The 14,358-nt window shown below is 40.1% G+C and overlaps 1 protein-coding gene across 1 annotated transcript; it reads right to left on the bottom strand.

The window, feature by feature from the left end:
• Positions 1-4,108: 4,108 nt before the first annotated feature.
• LOC127355205 (coagulation factor XIII A chain-like) lies at positions 4,109-14,044 on the bottom strand. Its single transcript, XM_051385849.1, has 18 exons — positions 14,025-14,044; positions 12,518-12,596; positions 12,152-12,248; positions 11,885-12,061; positions 10,413-10,661; positions 9,935-10,053; positions 9,743-9,850; positions 9,481-9,655; positions 9,067-9,205; positions 8,569-8,672; positions 8,070-8,158; positions 7,719-7,872; positions 7,518-7,627; positions 6,664-6,829; positions 6,390-6,544; positions 6,157-6,293; positions 5,300-5,405; positions 4,109-5,007 (listed from the first exon to the last, which is right to left on the bottom strand). Exons 2-18 carry the CDS (start codon positions 12,560-12,562, stop codon positions 4,972-4,974), a joined length of 2,166 nt encoding a protein of 721 aa, XP_051241809.1. The 5' UTR covers positions 12,563-12,596; positions 14,025-14,044; the 3' UTR covers positions 4,109-4,971.
• Positions 14,045-14,358: the final 314 nt, after the last annotated feature.

The following is a 14,358-nucleotide window of genomic DNA, read 5'->3' as shown; positions in this document are numbered from 1 at the left end:
CAATCACTGCCATTCACCTCGACCGGCCACTTTTCAATTCAAATGAATCTATTGAGATACAACGAGCCCATCCCCAACACACACACACACACACACACACACACACACACACACACACACACACACACACACACTCTAAGATGTAATCTGATACAGTTACTGATTACCTGTTGTAAAGTGTAGCCAGTAACTTAATCCAAGTATCACAATATTAAAGTAACTTAATTACTTTCCGTTACTCTTGGATGTATTTATTTCATATTCTATTGATCAGTATCAATAACAGCAGAGAACAGCTGATAAACTGATCAATAAAACCCAACCAGTGAACTCAGTAACTGATTGATTATTGTTGATATATTGATCACAGACGGGTTTTACATTTACAGGTAGTTACACCTTTAAAATCAAGAAGGCCTCGTGACCCCCTGTGGAGCTTTGGCGACCGTTAGTGGGGGCCCCGACCCTCGGGTTGGGAACCAGTGATTATTATTATTATTATATATTATTATTATTATTATTATTATATATTATTATTATTATTATTATATATTATTATTATTATATATTATTATATATTATTATTATTATTATTATTATTATTATTATATATTATTATTATTATTATTATAATATTATTATTATTATTATTATTATTATTATTATATATTATTATTATATATTATTATTATTATTATTATTATATATTATTATTATTATTATTATTATTATATTATTATTATTATTATTATCATTATTATTATTATATATTATTCAAACTTATTCACGCCTGGCTGCTAACGAGCTAACAAATGAGCTTTAAAACTGATTAAACTCTAAAAGTTATGTTCTGCTTCCTCTCGGTTCCTGTCGGTTCCTGTCGGTGCTGAAGGTCAAACAGAGACAGTCGAGCTTCAAACACATTAAACAAGAGTTTATTTATTTTACTGATAAACTTTATAACTTTACTTTACTTTATTTAAAACTTGATCAAAGGTCAGACACAGAAAATAAAGTTGACTCTTTCTGCATCGCGGCCTGAAAACGCAGCAGAGAGACTGTGATGTTATTTATTGGACTGTAACCATGGAGCCGTTGCCGAGGAACCAACCATCGCCAACAAAAGGGTGGATTCATCCATTCATCCAGCGGAGAGCAAGAGGAGGAGGAGGAGGAGGAGGAGGAGGAGAGGCATCCCCAAACTCAGCCTAGCAGCCGGAGAAAGGAGATCTGAGCTCTCTCAACACGGAGTTGACACAGTTGTTGTTGATGAAACTTTACACACTCCCTCCTCCTCCTCCTCCTCCTCCTCCTCCTCCTCCTCTTTCTCCATTGGAGCGTTGTCCGGACAGACAGGCAGTCACATGAAGCCAACACCTGTCGGCAGTGTGGGGGATGACGAGCACATGCTGCCTCACTGTTTCCCAACCTCCCAAAAAAACAAGCACATGTTCCTCTCTTCCCCGCGCTGCTTCCTGCTGAAGAGATGTGGGTGAAGTGGGAGCAGCAGCAGGAGGAGGAGGATGGCGGGGGGGGGGGGGAAGACAAGGAGGGAGGGAGAAAGGGAGGAGGGGGTGAAAAACCGGTTTCCCATAGTGACGGATGATTTGTAGGTAACAGTTGTTTGCCTTGCAGCCTGAGGCCGCCGCGCTCTGCTCACAGAGAGTGTGGAGGCTGTGGCGTTCCTCAGGGCACGGTGTCGAGGTTGTCCGCCCTCTGCGGGCCGCACAAAGGACGTTGCTCAAGAGCCGTGAGTGACAGTCAGAGGAGAAGCAGGAAGTGATGCTTTTTGTCTGCCATGTTTGTAGTTTCACACACGGAGTTATCAGACGCTGCTGGAGCTGCTACAACAACTCGCTGACGGGCCTTCACCTCCTTCACCTCCTTCACCTCCTTCACCTCCTTCATCACAAACACTGGTTCAGCACAGAGGTGAAATACTCTCTGACTGTTGCTGCTGCTGTGAGTTTCAGTAGCTGTATGGAGCCTCTGGGTACAGGACGACTGCTTGTTTACTACTGCTTGTTTACTACTGCTTGTTTACATCAGATGTCCTAGAAGAAGCAATAAAAACTGGGATATTCTTTACCTTCAGTACACACATGCAGCAGACTGTTGGTGTGTTCGATCCTCCGTATGTCTGCACCAACGTTTAAACACTGAACACCAACCAGAAGAAGAATAAATAAAGTTTTATTGACCAACAATAAACAGATGTTGATATATTGATACATTTAAATCAACAACAACAACTCCAACTTCCTCTTTTCTTTTTGTTCTGAACCCCTAGTGGCAGAAATCACTCACTGCGTGTTTAATACCTGCCGGGGGGGGGGGTTGTCCACAGGGGGGCGCCAGAACCAACGTTAAAAGTCCAGTGTCCTCACAAGTGTGTGTGAGTGTGTGTGTGTGAGTGTGTGTGTGTGTGAGTGTGTGTGTGTGTGTGTGTGTGTGTGTGTGAGTGTGTGTGTGAGTGTGTGTGTGTGTGTGTGTGTGTGTGTGTGTGTGTGTGTGTGTGTGTGTGTGTGTGTGTGTGTGTGTGTGTGTGTGTGTGTGTGTGTGTGTGTGTGTGTGTGTGTGTGTGTGTGTGTGTGTGTGTGTGTGTGTGTGTGTGTGTGTGTGTGAGTGTGTGTGTGAGTGTGTGTGTGTGTGTGTGTGTGTGTGTGTGTGTGTGTGTGAGTGTGTGTGTGTGTGTGTGTGAGTGTGTGTGTGTGTGTGTGTGTGTGTGAGTGTGTGAGTGTGTGTGTGTGTGTGTGTGTGTGTAACTGATTCGGTATCCGGACAGACCAGTTTTTTTGTGATGCTGATACATTATATACGTTTACCATGACAACGACTCATCTGTGGCTGTGGGGGGTGGGACACCGTTAGTAAACAAACAAACACACACACACACACACACACACACACACACACACACACACCCGTCAGGTCACTGTGACCTCTGACCTCTGAGTGTCTGAAGCTTCATTGAACCTTTAATAAAGAGACTGATCAATAATATCCAGTTAATGTATCAGGAACAAATTATGAATCATAAAATATTCACATTAAACTTTATTATTATTATTATTATTAACTTTATAAGATTTAATGTAAAGCCAGAAAACAATTCAATTACTTTAAATACCAGAAGAACAAATGTTCTCTTTGTTTGGTTTTATTTATCTTTATAAAACATTCATCATAATTAGTTTAATATAAAAATAATCAGCTCATTAAAGCAGAAAAACAACAATAATCAACTTAATCAATATTTGATTAAGATCATAAACAATATAAATAAAGTAAAAGTTCAAATTATTTCAACCACTTGAAAAACTTCTAACAAAAGTTACATTTGCAAAAGCTTAAATTAATAATTAGTTGAATGATTATAATGAATTTAATAATTATAATTAATTTAATAATCAGACTCTGCTCAGGTTGAGTTAAAGGCTGAAAAGGCTGCTGGCGCCCCCTAGTGCTGAGACTGTTCCACCACCTGCTTCATTACTGGTAATAATAATAATAATAATAATTATTATTATTATTATAAAGATAATAATAAATATTAATAATATTAATAAATGTTAACGTGTTATTATAAGTTAAGACGTTTTTATATTTTAGACATTATTAATAATTTATTAATAATTTATCTTATCAGGTTTTCTTTTGTACATTTTATTGTTGATTTATTTAAACTATTTCCTTATAATTTATATATTATTATCATTATACCTGTGACATTGATTGTATTGTACTGATGGACTGTTTATTGATCAGCTGATTGGTTTGTGCTACGAGGCTGTTGATCAGAGACTGAAGCTCTGTTAATACAACTGATATATAAACCTTTAATTTAATATTAGTATAATAAATAATATAAATATATAATAATAGCTCTACACTGCCCCCCTGTGGTGGAGGATAGGAAGATATTTATTTACCTGTAATCATTAAAGATAAAAACAATAATTATATCATCATTTATACTTGTAATGGAGTATTTCTACTCAAGTATCTTCCACATTAAAACATGTTTTAATAATTAAAATAATACAGTTAGAGGATTGTGTCATCAATGATTCTGATCAAAGTAATCAATAATCAATGACACATTCAGTGGTTTTCAATATGCTTTATTGTTATTCAAAGGTTCATTAATACAGATATTAAAGCCACAAAGCAAAGACATAATTACACATTTCCAGATTTAATATCCATGATGTGACTGTCAGCTCCTGATCGCTGTTTATTGATTGATTGATATTTCATTCAGACTCATTCTGACGCTGATTGAACTGATGTAGAAAGAAAATCCTTCATTTGTTTTGATTAGTTTCATTTTAGGAGGTTTAATTTGTTAATGGACAAAAGTATGTGGACGCAATCACATAAGGTTGCTACGTATACTTTTGTCCAAGTTTACGTGATTACAAACTTTAAACTGGATTAAAATCTAAAACAGCTGGAACCAGATGTTTTATGTTGCCTGTTTGCTCTTTGATTATTTGTTCTGATTGTTAAAAGTCGGTAGGTTGTGTTTAATTGTTTGTGTTCAATTAAAAAACTAGTGGAGTTTGATTGATTGTTTAATTTGTTAATGGACAAAAGTATGTGGACGCAGTTACATATGACTGGAATATATGTCTGTCCATATACTTTTGGCCAAGTTTACATGATTACAGCCAAACTTTAAACTGCTGTTTGTGTGTTATTATTTATGTTTCCAGTATTACAATAAAGAACTTATATATATATATAATATAAGTTCTTTATTGTCCTGTCTGATCACGCTGCGACCTTTGACCCTTCAGGTTCCTCTCTTAACTAAACAAACTCAATTTGTGTAAATGAAATTAAAAAAGAAAACAAATCATCAAAGAAGTTGTTTGTGCCGTTAGTTGGCTCCGCCCACTCTGTGATTGGTGGAAGCGTGGCGTAAATGGAAAGGGGGCGGGGTCACATCTCTGTGGACCAATCATCTCAGGCGCTGATGACGATGTCAGCCCTTCCCCACACCTGAAACCGGATCAATAACATAATAAAACTACTGGTTCTCATGTTCACAGTTATAGGATGTTGATATGTAGCAAACAACTGAAGACGTGTTTGTGGACGTTTTGCTGATATTCAGCAGGATCAGTGGCTGACTGCTGGTGAGCACATTCTACAGACCTCTGATACAGTAAGCACATTAGTAATCATGTAGCATGCTAAATGTCTTATTTGTAGATATTTTTGATGTTTGTTGGTGAGCTCTGAGTTAACAGTAACCTGTATGTACTATGCATATTAGCACAGAGGAAGTTACCTGGCGGAGGCTGATGCTGTCCAACACCGCAACGATACAACGGGGTCCATCCAGCCGAGGGAAGAACGACTCCTTCCAGGAGATCGAAGACAGAGGCTCAATGACGCTGAAACACAAAGAGAAATCCTCTGTCACAGTGTGACACACACCAGAGAGGGGGTGTGTGTGTGTGTGTGTGTGTGTGTGTGTGTGTGTGTGTGTGTGTGTGTACCTGTAGTAGCACGAGGTGTGTGTGTGTGTGTGTGTGTGTGTGTGTGTGTACCTGTAGTAGCGTGAGGTGTGTGTGTGTGCGTGTGTACCTGTAGTAGTGTGAGGGTGTGTGTGTGTGTGTGTGTGTGTGTGTGCGTGTGTGTGTGTGTGTGTGTACCTGTAGTAGCATGAGGTGTGTGTGTGTGTGTGTGTGTGTGTACCTGTAGTAGCGTGAGGTGTGTGTGTGTGCGTGTGTACCTGTAGTAGCGTGAGGTGTGTGTGTGTGTGTGTGTGTGTGTACCTGTAGTAGCGTGAGGTGTGTGTGTGTGTGTGTGTGTGTGTGTGTGTGTGTGTGTGTGTGTACCTGTAGTAGCGCGAGGTGTGTGTGTGTGTGTGTGTGTGTGTACCTGTAGTAGCGTGAGGTGTGTGTGTGTGCGTGTGTACCTGTAGTAGTGTGAGGTGTGTGTGTGTGTACCTGTCGTAGCGTGAGGTGTGTGTGTGTACCTGTAGTAGCGTGAGGTGTGTGTGTGTGTGTACCTGTAGTAGCGTGAGGTGTGTGTGTGTGTGTACCTGTAGTAGCGTGAGGTGTGTGTGTGTGTGTGTGTGTGTGTGTGTGTGTGTACCTGTAGTAGCGTGAGGTGTGTGTGTGTGTGTGTGTGTGTGTGTACCTGTAGTAGCGTGTCCTGTGGGTTACGAGTCCAGCTCCTTCCATGGCCAGGTGAACGCCCTGCAGGGGGAAGTTGAAGGGGTTGGTGAAGGAAACGGTCACAATCATCTCCTGCTGCACCTGAGGCTGGCCGCTCACCTACAGAACAACAACAACAACAACAACAACGAGTTGCAGTAAATGGCTGTGAACATTACGGCCCGTACAGATGCTTTTATTGTGTGTGTGTTTTACCATCAGGGTGAGGCTAGGGGTCTGCATTTCGATCACTTTGATGGCGGACACTGATTGGTCGTCAGCCTGTCCAGTCACAATGAACTGCAGGGAGAGCTGAGAGCCCAGGTGAGGCATGTACTCCTGAGCGGGGATCCTAAACATCACACGCTCGGCTGCACACACACACACACACACACACACACACACACACACACACACACACATCCTTGTGTTACTATATTTGTGGGGACCCTAACCCTGCAATCGACCCGTTCCCGCTGATGTCGCTCACTCTGATTGGCTGCCACGGTGACAGTGAAGTTCTGATCTCTGAAGCTTTTGGATATGACTCCGGTGTAGAAGACGACAGAGCCGGCCAGGTGAGCTTGGACCGTGGTGGAGTGTTCAGTCTGGTTCTGGAAATCCACTGCCAGGTTCACATCGTGACCCAGACTGACCTAGACAGGAAAAATACAAATATTTAAAGAATATTCTGGAGAAAATGAAAAGAAAACATTTGAATATTCACAGATTGTGTAATTTTTGTAAAATGAGTAAATTACTTTTAAAGGATTTAAAGTTGTAATTAGGTTTTTTTTGTTGCAGGTTATTTGTATAAATGTGTTAATATATGTCTTTAGTTACAAAATGTCATATTTTATTACCTCTTCACATGTTTTGTGTGTCAAAACCTAAATGAAGTGTATGTGGTTATTTACTGGTGTTAAAATATGGACATTAAGTATTTTAATTCTACATATTGAGCTACAGCGAGTGCCCTCTACTGGTTGGAACTGGTTATTGCGATTGAATGTTGCTACTGGCTGATCTGGAGTCAGCTGACGTCACCAACCAACCACTGCTGCTAGAAAACCACCGTCTCAGCCTCTCTTCGTTAGCCTCTAGCTTAGCTAAGGTTACAACACAGGCACCTTTACAAACGGCCGTGAATGTGCTTCTAGTGACTGTAAAGGCTCCTGCGGACTCACAAGAGCTTTCATGGCTGGTTAGCTCTGTTAGCTCGGAGCTGCTGCTTTAGCAAACGGAGCTTGAGAGAGTTACCTCCCACGCCACACACTTGACTGAAGCTAGCAGAACTTATGATATTCAGGTGCTGAGAGACAGATGTGTGGACAGATGTGTCACCAGTCCAGCCGTGATGGTGACAGTCAGCTGGGTATCAGGTAGCTCAGAGTGATCCCTCTCACAGCCGTACTCCTCCGCCCGAGCCATAGTCCTGTTGTCGTCTGCGCTACCTGGAGACAGAAACCAGTTCAGTACACATTCAGGTTACTGCTGTGTGTGTGTGTGTGTGTGTGTGTGTGTGTGTGTGTGTGTGTGTGTTACCTTCAGGGTACTTGTAGGTGTGCGTGATGTCCATAGGTGCTGGGCTGCCTACAGCCTGGGTGTAAATACCCTGTCCAACATGAGTCTTATCCACCCGATATGGACTCAGAGTCCCGTAGCGATCCCGCTTGTGGAAGACCACGTCACTGTTCACCTGCAGGGACGTTCAGAGTATTTATACTAGTTTTAAGAATTGTAGTTTACCCCACTCGCAGATTTTCTTTACTTATCTTTATACTTTACTGTATTGAAGAATATTTGGATTGTTTCTAGAAGGTGTGTGTTATCGCTACTAAGATCTGAGTCCTTCCTCAACCTGTGTTTGTCTTTTTAAAAATCGTCGAACCAAACCTCAGCGAAGACGAATCCAGAGTCAAACGGGTGGCAGAGCAGACCCTCCTTGATGGCGGTGACCGAGGCCGGACCACAGCGAAAATGTCCTGAAAAACCAGACACACGTTAGTATCTGTCGACCTGGTCTGGGAATCATTGGCTAATCCATAATTAACTTTAAACAGATGTTAAAAAAGATAAAATCAATTCCTTTTATCATTATTCCCCTTTTATGAGAAAATATGAGAAATCCAAATAGAAAAGAGGGTCAGATTTTGGTTTTCATTTTCATTTCTCATTTGGGAAAGACAGCAGAGCGGAGGACAGACAGGAAGCGGTGTAAACATTTCAAAATAATAGCACAACATCCACCTCTTTTGAATTTGACACCAAAAACACACATCTGTTTATAGTTCTTAAGTTTCCTTTCGAAATGACAAATTCCTGATTATCCAATGATACCCCGACCCCGCCTGTACCATACTGATCTGTCTGTCTGTCTGCCTGTCTCTCCTACCGTCACTGGTCTCCTGGGGCGTGGCGTCCACCACCTGCCACCCCGAGAGGCCGGCCGGCAGGTCAGGACGCACAATGAACACCTCGTTCCAGCAGTGGTAGTTCCTGCAGATTGAGACAAACAAACACTGGTTCTACAGTTTTTACTGATTAATAATAACGTTTTGTAATATTTGTAATTGTAATATATTTTAATATAGAGTTGTTTTACTCCACTACAGTTCATTTAGTAGTTAGATAGTAATGTATGATGTGTTATTATAAGGTTTTATTTATCCTCCACACTATATTGTTACTTTCACTTTTATCTTCCATCACTTAAACTTAGAAGTCCAACATTTATCTATTTGCTATCTTTTAGCAGGACACTGAAGTCAGCCACTCTGTTTTAGGAAAAAAAATACTACATTCATTCATAGCCCATTTAATAGTTATTTTAGCAGATAAAATGACAAAAAAAACACCTTAAACACCAGTGTGTACATGTAAAAAAACCAACCAGATGGAGTCCCTGGTGTTGCGTCTGTCCGGCGTGCCGTCCGTCTTGAAGATTAGGTCAGTCTTCAGGTTGCCCGTGTTGTCGTGAGCTGAATTGAAGTTGGTGATGACCCTCGACGGGATGCCGAGGCAGCGGAGGACTGCACAAAATACTTCAGTTACTAACATCAAATATTTGAGTCTGGATCATATCGTTCCCTCAGCTGTTTCACTTTCTGGCCCTTTAAGCAAACACACTTTAAATCCTATTTTTTACTTTTACTCTGCTACATTTATTTAGCAGCTGTGTTACTTTTCATAAGATTTGCATCTTCTTGTGGTCATTTTAATGACACTTTACATCTCTGTAGTTGTTTTCTGTGTCTTTCTGGAAGCCCTGACCTGACACCCGCCTTCTCCACGCTAACACTCTTACAGGTGTTGAAGACTCCAGCGAACACCCAGCACTGGGCGAAGCAAATGGAGACTCCGGTATTGGCGTACTGCAGCAGGATCTTGACGCTCCCCGTCCAAGATGTCGGCGGCATGCCCATGGAGTAGTCGTCGCTCCAGTTCCCAACCAACACGCCGTTGTCGTCCTGAGAGTTAATCTTAGGGAAGAGGGAGGTCAAAGGTCAGTGACACTCTGAGACTGAGATGTTAATTTCACAGCAGGTTTTTAACGTCCGTATTCTCACCATAGCAGATCCTTTCCTGACCAGTTGGATGATGTTGCCTCGGTTGTAGATCGGCATCCGAGACGCATCCAGGATGTAAATACAGGCGTCCAAGACCCCGCGCTCAAACTGCAGGGACATTTACCGTTAGTAATGAGTCCATCCGTTATGATTCCTTCTGCTGCGTTTCGGTATGTGTGTATTTTTGTGTACCTGTCCATACATCCAGTTGCGCTGTGACATAGCTGAAACTGTACCCTGAAAGATCACGCCGTAGTCGCTCATGACGTACTCCCTGCGTGCCGCTTCATCAGCAAGAAACACAGCGTCTTCTGCAAAGAGACAGACACAAGAAACAATGAGGTCATTAAAAGTCTCTGAAACATTAACGGAGAAGCACATTGTTCACTTGATGAGATTACATCCAGAGTCAAGCTGAAGAGTTTTGTGTTGCCCGTTACGCAATGACGCGAAATGAAAAAGTTTTCAATACGCAGTGAAAAAACAAATTTACCATTTTCGCAAAGTTTCTCCTCTCTCAGCAACTCTCAAAAGGGAGTCTGGTGAAATCAGTTTAAAGGAAGTGCGTTCAACAGCTGCTGCTTATACCGTAACTTAAATATTAATAATAAGAAGAATCAAATATAAATGGGATTAGACGGCAGTGAAAGGCCAATAGAGGAGTTCGTACGTGGACACCAGGCGTTGAACAGCAGGTACAGGTCGGTGTTGGCGTCCCTGCTGGTTCGCTGCATGCCGCCGCTTGTAACGATGGCCACGTAGGTACGAAACTTCCCCACGATGGCATCGGCCGTCGGTGTGATGCCCAGCAGCACCGATTCACCCTGAGCTTCCACGATCTGGCCAGACCACGGACCGCCATGACGGGAACCGAAGGTCACCGCCACCAGAGTGCCCTTACTGGGAGAGGGGTTGGAACCTGGAGGAGGAAGAGGAGGAGGAAGAGGAGGAGAGAGTTAATAATGTAATAATGTTAATTAAAAATCTGAGCGAGTGAACATCTGTCAGACAGCAGCTGTGTGTGTGTGCGTGTGTGTGTGTGTGTTTATCTAATGACCATTAGATGGCCATGGGGAGTGTGTGAGCTAATTAGCCAGCTGAATGAATGTGACGCTGCCTAATGAACTGACAGTCGTCTAATTGTTGGGTAGACAAACATCTATTCATCAGCTAATTGGTTAACGAGGGAGCTTTAACTGTTGGTCTCAGGTGGGGCCGAGCGGCAGCCACTGAGCGCGCTCCGTAACAGAAACCACACCCCCCCAGTTGTCCCAGTTTACTGGGAAAATGAGAATTAAATGAGACCAGAGTGAGAAAAAAGAAGAGATTATTAATTACAGTAGATAATCTTTTTATTGTTTTGGGCAACTGGATGACAATATCAATACACATTACAGTAACGGGGCCCTTTATAGCTTCTTCTTTTAGTTTCACTGAGCAAACCTGAAGAAGCTGCAGGTGAAGCTTTCTAAGTGTTCTGCTAGCTCCTCCCTCTGAGCTAATGGGCTAACAGAGCTAATGAGCAGCTGCTGTCAGACTCTCAGTGTCCGCTGGAGCTTCGACAGTCACTAGAAGCACATTCACGCTGTCTGTAAAGGATTCTGTGAGCTACCTGTTTGTAGCTGAGCTAGCCGCTGTGTTGTCCACTCTGTGTCAGCACTGGACTCACAAGGTTCAGGCTGATTTACAACAGTAGATGGCGAGTTGAGACATTTTCAACCCACAAAACTTTCATACATTATATAAAGTGAATATTACCAGCAGCATTGATGTGTTTCATCGTTCATATAATTCAGTTTATAGCTTCAGGACTTCTTTAATGAGATTAAAACAGATTTTTTGGTTTCCAAAACTTTTTCAAGTTTTTCTAAAGGAGAAAAGTAAATTAACTTTAATAATTATTAGTTTATTTATTTTGTTTCCAAAAAAATAGTGATGGAGACCTAACCCTAACCTTGAAGTTATGATTTTTTTCTCTTTTCTCTTTCACAGTGTCTCTTTAAATGAAATCCAACTGACTGAACCAAGCTCAAATTCAACCACACAGAGATTTGACTGAAACCAGACTGAAAGTTCAAACTCTCCAGTCAGAAACTCTCAGAATCCCGACCAATGGGATGTGAGATCAGAATTCAAACTCACCAATCAGGAACTCGAGCTGGAAGTCGTCTGCTTCGGCCAGCGGGCGGCTGAAGGTGACTCGCACGACGAACTCCTGACCACGGCGGACCACCAGGTTTTGGATGTCGTAGGCGGTGGTGTAGTGGTTTGGTTTGTTTAACTGCTGACACATGTCGACATGCTGCACCGACAGAGCCGCTGAGACGGAGAGAGCGCCATGTTTTTATGTTATTGATCTCTAATCTGAAAGTGTTTGATAAATAAAGTAATAAATTAAACCGATCTTACCGCCCACAGGTGCGAATGATCTTGGCGTGGCGTCTTCATCAAAAGGCTCAAATTCTGGGAAATCATTTTCATCGTTCTGAAGGTTGGAAGTCGGCACCTAAAGATCATTAAAAGATATTAAAACCTCTGTATGTGCATATTTACTAGTGTTGTCAGCCTCTCTGAGCAGCTAGCTTAGCTAACGTTACAATACAGGAAGCACAGAAACTTTTACAAACAGCATGAATGTGCTTCTAGTGACTGTCGAAGCTCCAGTGGACAAGTACAACGCTGAGACTTAAATGTTGTAGATGTAATGTAGAAACAGATAAAAAGAGCACGTGATAAAGGAGAAATCAGAGGAATGTTTTTGTTAGTGATACCTACCGGCTCGCTGTAGCGCCCTTTGTAGTTGTTTGTTTCTTTGGACATGATGGTCGATAAGTCAGAGGTTACACTGCGGTTGCTGGACAGAGAGAGGAGAAATATTTACACTTTCTAACATCCGGATCTCGAGGAATATTCATGGTTCCTGATTTAAAACGCTGAATTTATCACAAAAGAATCCTATTAAGTCTGAATGGTTGTTAAAGAAATGTAAAAAATACACACAAAGTTCCCTAAAACGATCAGGAAAACTCGTTTGTGATCAATATTAACAGGTATTAACATGTAACAGGTATTAACAGGAAATAATCTGCTCAAAAGTTATTTTGGGTTCTTTGTTCAGTTTATCAGCTGTTCTCTACTGTTATTGTTATACATTAAATATAATATAACATAAACATAAAATAAATTTACTCAATGACCGGTGATTTAATGGGTGGCAGAAATATATGCTGAATTAGTTATTCATTTATTTTAATTTATTTATTATTTATTTATTTGCCAAGGACACTGCACATTAATTGTATTTCAAAGAAATGTTCAGAAAACTCATTAAAGGTTGCGTTGAAATGGTGAATATTATAATAATTAATATTATTAATAATGTTTTATTATAGAAATATTGAAGAATATTATAACAATATAAACAACCATATTAAATAATGTAACTCTACTGAATATAAGATGATATGTTTTATAATATATATATTATATAATATAAAATAATATAAAGAGAAACAATAGAGCAACAACATTGTGACACACAACTGCGTCTTTTTAATAAATTGCAAATTAATTTTATAAACTTATTCTAGTAAAATTATTTCAGGAATTATGTTTTTTAAATTAACTTTTTTTTTTTTAATCTCATGTGTACCTTACACTGTAAAAAAGAAAAGTTGAGAAAACGTTTGCAGACGTATAATCTTCTGTTGAGAAATTATTTATTTTTTTAAATATTAGTTTTAACAATTGTTTCCCCCCAAAACTTACAAACAATTATTATTAGTTTATTTAAAACATAAGAGTTGCTTAAAACTCGCAAATTTAATCAAGACAGTTGCCTTTAAATTATGAGTTTTCATTTTAATTTTTTCTTTTTTTACTGTGTATTTACAAAACATTGAAGCACTGGACAGTTTTCTGTCTTTAAGACTATAAATAAACATATTAAATAAAATCACCTGAAAGTGAACGGCACTGTTTGAGCTGCGTTTAACTCATAAATACAATATGAGGTTAAAAAGGTTGTGAACCACTCACATACAATTTAATATTTAACATTTAGTCCGTATACATTTATATATTTGACATATTTTATAAGAATTATTTACATATTTTGTAAGAAAATGACCTGATGTTTGGTAAATGTTATGAAATAATCTGCTGTAGTTCACATTTAGAATTCCTAATAGAACAAATAAATTGATTTATTAGTAAATTTCAGATTACATGTGCAGCTGAAAATAAATATACAGACTTTAAGTATTAAGTGTGTTTGACTCACCGCTCAGATGATGGAGGAGGTTCGTCTGTCCAGACTTTAGAGATCCGATCAGCTTCGGTTTATATCCACACACTGCTTCCTCTTTTCACTCACAACAGGAAGTGTGTGTGACCTCGACCCGATCAGCTCGACCGGTTACTGATGACCGCTATAAAAACCCTCTAATGATCCTCTGGAGACAGTCCATTAAATAAGTGTGACAGCAATTGATGTAGGATACCGTACATTAGCTAGTTAACTAGTTTAACATTAGCTAACTTAAGAGGTGACTATATATAAATATATATATATATATATATATATATATATATATATAGAGTCACTTTTATCTTTT

Source organism: Dicentrarchus labrax, unplaced genomic scaffold (assembly GCF_905237075.1).
Source record: "Dicentrarchus labrax unplaced genomic scaffold, dlabrax2021, whole genome shotgun sequence".
Classification (NCBI taxonomy): domain Eukaryota; kingdom Metazoa; phylum Chordata; class Actinopteri; family Moronidae; genus Dicentrarchus; species Dicentrarchus labrax.
Note: the sequence above shows the minus strand (reverse complement) of the source record. Positions and strands in the feature narration are given on the sequence as shown.